The sequence below is a fragment of the Lotus japonicus genome, chromosome 4, assembly GCF_012489685.1.
Source record: "Lotus japonicus ecotype B-129 chromosome 4, LjGifu_v1.2".
Taxonomy (NCBI): domain Eukaryota; kingdom Viridiplantae; phylum Streptophyta; class Magnoliopsida; order Fabales; family Fabaceae; genus Lotus; species Lotus japonicus.
Window position 1 is genome coordinate 35,865,170 of NC_080044.1, and position 3,909 is coordinate 35,869,078.

Here is a 3,909-nt window from a genome sequence, read left to right on the forward strand (position 1 = left end):
TTATGACTCAAGCAACCACCAACTCTTCCTTTGCAAGTAACAAATCATCACTCATCCGCATTGTCAATACTCTATCCAATCCAGCTCGGAAAGCCAACAAGAATCAACCGCTTCAACTCTTTTGAAAAGCAAACAAAACCAAAAGCATAAGACAAAGAAGGACAAAATTGCAGTTACCAATGAACAGAGAAAGTACAACCCAAGATTTGTTCTCACAAGCCTTTTCTCTCCTTTCATGGCTTTGAATATGATGCTTCAATCATGGTTAGTTTTGAGCCTTGTTTTAGTACTAGACGGTTTATCAGTACCAACCTGTCACTGCCAGACGAACATTGAAACTTTCTACCCCAATGAAACTTCAGCACCAGCCCCGGCAACACAACCGCCGGAGCCGCCACCACTACCACCACCAACACAAGGGCAGGCTCCGGGACCAGTGGTGGCGTCCCGGAGTACTTCATCGAATGGTAAGATCGCAAAGGCGGTGGCTGTAACTGCAGCAAGCACTTTGGTTGCTTGTGTTTTAATGTTCATTTTAGTCCAGAGGTGCTTAAGGGGAAGAAGAAAAAGAAAGGAAATCATGGTGAGTAACACTGGTGGTTCTGGTGGAGATAGGCGTGTTGTTCCTCAGGGAAATGCGTTTGAACGAATTGATGGGAATGTCAGGGGACTGATTGTTGATGAGGATGGTTTGGATGTGGTTTATTGGAGAAAACTTGAAGGGAAAAACAACAACAACAACATGGATCTTCATAAGGAGGTCTTGCAAAGTCCCAAAAATGAAGAAGGAATAGAAGATGATCAACGTCAAGGGAAAAAAAATATCAAGTTCATCCAAGAAATTCCTCTGCTTCGTGGGAAATCTTCATCTTCCCACATGAAGATATCTCCAGAAGAGGATCAGCCATGTAGATTTGCAACAATTCCCTCTCCTCTTCCTTCATCTTCTTCTGTTCCTCGGGTATTAGGTGGAGTTGCTATCAAGGGTGTTCAGGAACCAGATTCTCCTTCTCAACCATCCACTCCACCCCCTCCAATTTCGCCATCAACACCATCCCCCATTTCTTTTCCAGCACCACCTGTCCCTCCTTCAATCCCAGCTAGACAGAGTCCAACACCACCTCCTCCGACGACGAAGACAGGTGCTTCGAATTCATCATCAAAAACACCACCTGGTCCCATTGAAATGCCAGTTATCTCCACCAGCAAGCAAGGAGACTCTTCAGGGAAAGGCATGCCAGAAACAAGCAATGATCAAGTGAAGCTGAAGCCTTTGCATTGGGATAAGGTGAATACTAATGCTGATCACTCCATGGTTTGGGACAAAGTTGATCGTGGATCTTTCAGGTAATCCTAAATTCCTTACTATTACATCTGTAATGTCTGATCCATATTAAAAATATCGGCTAGTTTTACGTTGCCAGCCGAAGTCCTTACACAAAATCCTCCTCCTTTACCCAGACTTGGGACCGGCTATGCGCATACGCGCGGAGTTGTAATCTTAAATTCTTAAATGTGTTAAATTTTGTTAAACAAATGTGTTTATTTATCACACTAGGTAGAATTTACTGATCATTCCATTTCATGTTTTGTTAATACAATATTTCAGTGTGGATCAAGATCTTATGGAAGCTCTCTTTGGTTATGTGGCCACGAACCGAAGATCCCCAAAAGGAAAGAATCACTCAACAAGTCCAAGCAGGGATACCTCTGCTCCATCAACAAAAATATTCCTTCTTGACCAGAGAAAATCACAGAACATTTCTATTATATTGAAATCTCTTGCAGTCTCACAAGGTGAAATTCTTGATGCGCTCGGCGATGGTAAAGGCCTCAACATGGAAACCCTTGAAAAGCTATCTAGAGTTTCCACAGCAGAAGAAGAGCAATCACTGATCCTTCAATACAAAGGAGACCCAGCAAGACTTGCTGCAGCTGAGTCTTTCATCTATCACATCCTTAAAGCGGTTCCTTCAGCATTCAAGCGCTTGAATGCGATGTTGTTCAGATTGAACTATGATTATGAGATTCTAGAAATCAAGGAATCTCTACAGACCATTGAACTGGGGTGTAAGGAGCTTAAAAGCCATGGAATCTTTGCGAAGCTTCTTGAAGCAGTGCTTAAGGCAGGAAATAGAATGAATGCAGGAACTGCTAGAGGTAATGCTCAAGCTTTTAACTTGGATTCTCTAAGAAAGCTTTCTGATGTCAAGAGCAGCAATGGAAATACCACATTACTTCACTTTGTGGTTGAAGAGGTAGTTCGTTCGGAAGGAAAACGTGTTGTTCTGAACCGCAATCACAGCCTGAGCCGTAGTAGTAGCAGTAGGAGTACTAGCAACATCAGCGGAGACTCCACGAGCAATGCTGCTTCAAATGGAGAAAGAGAAAGGGAATTTACAAAGCTAGGATTGCCAATTGTAGGAGGGATCAGTTCTGAGTTGTCAAACGTTAAGAAAGCATCACATATAGATTACAACAGTATAGTTGGTTCAATCTCAGCCCTCTCAACGCGGCTAGTTGAAATTCAAGAACTTGTTTCTCAGTGTGGAAATAGTGAAGGAGATTGTTTTGCAAAAGAAATGAACCATTTTCTCCGAAATGCTGAACAAGAATTGAAATTAGTGAGGGACAAAGAAGCAAGCACATTGCAGCTTGTCCATAGAACAACACAATATTATCAAGTAGTGGCTTCAAAAGACAATGCAGCACAAAGTCTCAAACTATTTGTTATAGTAAAGGATTTTATGGGGATGGTTGATCAAGCTTGCATTGAGATTGCGCGTGACATGCAGAAGAGGAAGACCCTCAAGTAAATTTTTGGCTAATCACCAGAAGAGTAATAGAAAGAAGTCATGAGATTATCTGATTCTAATAATCTCAGCGAATCTAATTCACGACTCAGTCTATTTCGGCTTATATAACTCTAATAATGGCCTAAGTGATTTAACTCTTACTCAAGTTCTGATGGCACCAGAAGAGTTTGTGAATCAGGAAATCAAAGAAAAGTGCTACTTCTAACCTTTACAAGTTCAGAAGTGCTTGAAAGCAGGCTACGATTTACAATTCAGAAGCCGAAAGCATGTTGGTGATGTTGCCATTTTTCCACTCCTGCAAGTCTAAAGTATAAAGAACTATATTAGCCCTCGTTTAATTTTAATTACCGTGTACATCATTATTGAATTGTTGGATTCTTTTAGCATCAACCAGAACTTGGTTGTCTACCTCTGACTTCCTGTTATACTTGTACATAACATGTTGGTCAATTTTTAATTTTTTTTCGCTAAATGGATTTTAGAAAAAGTCATCAAGCGCAACCAATTGCCAATTGGCATATCTCAGAGGTCATTGAAGAGGTCAAATGCAAAACAGGGTTGACTTTATGAAGAACCGAAATAATGTCATCAATGATATGACTTTAGATTAGAAGGAAGGAATCAGTACATGTGTCGCATTTATTCTTCCTATAGGGTTAATATTTAATAATATATTTGATGTATATTGATGAGCAATATTTTACCCACTTTTCATAGCCTTAAGTAGTTGAATTCCCGTGCACTGCACGGGTTACTTTATCATTAAATTTGTGTAGTATTATCTTTTTTTAAGTTTTGTAATTTTAATTGCACAAATATTTTTTAAATAACTTTTTAATTGCATAAATTTATAAATGTTTGTTAGAAATATATATTTAATGAATTAAACCGTAAAAAAGAATTTAGTTTATTTATGAATTTATCTATATATATTAGAAAATAACAACTTCTAGCATGACGTGTCGCTCTCACAGGCCAAGTTAGTGACGTGTCGCTCCCAGATTAATTCTCACATAATATTTTACATGTAAGCTCTTTCTCCTTGGCCCCACTTGCCACATGTGCCCTGATTTTTCCTTACCTTATTTCTCCT

The 3,909-nt window shown here is 39.6% G+C and overlaps 1 protein-coding gene across 1 annotated transcript; it reads left to right on the top strand.

Moving 5' to 3' along the window:
* Window positions 1-3,307, top strand: LOC130714163 (formin-like protein 4). Its single transcript, XM_057564056.1, has 2 exons — window positions 1-1,347; window positions 1,610-3,307. The coding sequence occupies exons 1-2, from the start codon at window positions 236-238 to the stop codon at window positions 2,814-2,816; spliced, it is 2,319 nt and encodes a 772-aa protein (XP_057420039.1). The 5' UTR covers window positions 1-235; the 3' UTR covers window positions 2,817-3,307.
* Window positions 3,308-3,909: the final 602 nt, after the last annotated feature.

Coding starts and splice junctions, on each gene's coding strand:
- LOC130714163 (XM_057564056.1), top strand. CDS start 236: ATGGCTTTGAATATGATGCTTCAATCATGGTTAGTTTTGAGCCTTGTT. Junction 1,348..1,609: donor GTTGATCGTGGATCTTTCAG/GTAATCCTAAAT, acceptor ACAATATTTCAG/TGTGGATCAAGATCTTATGG.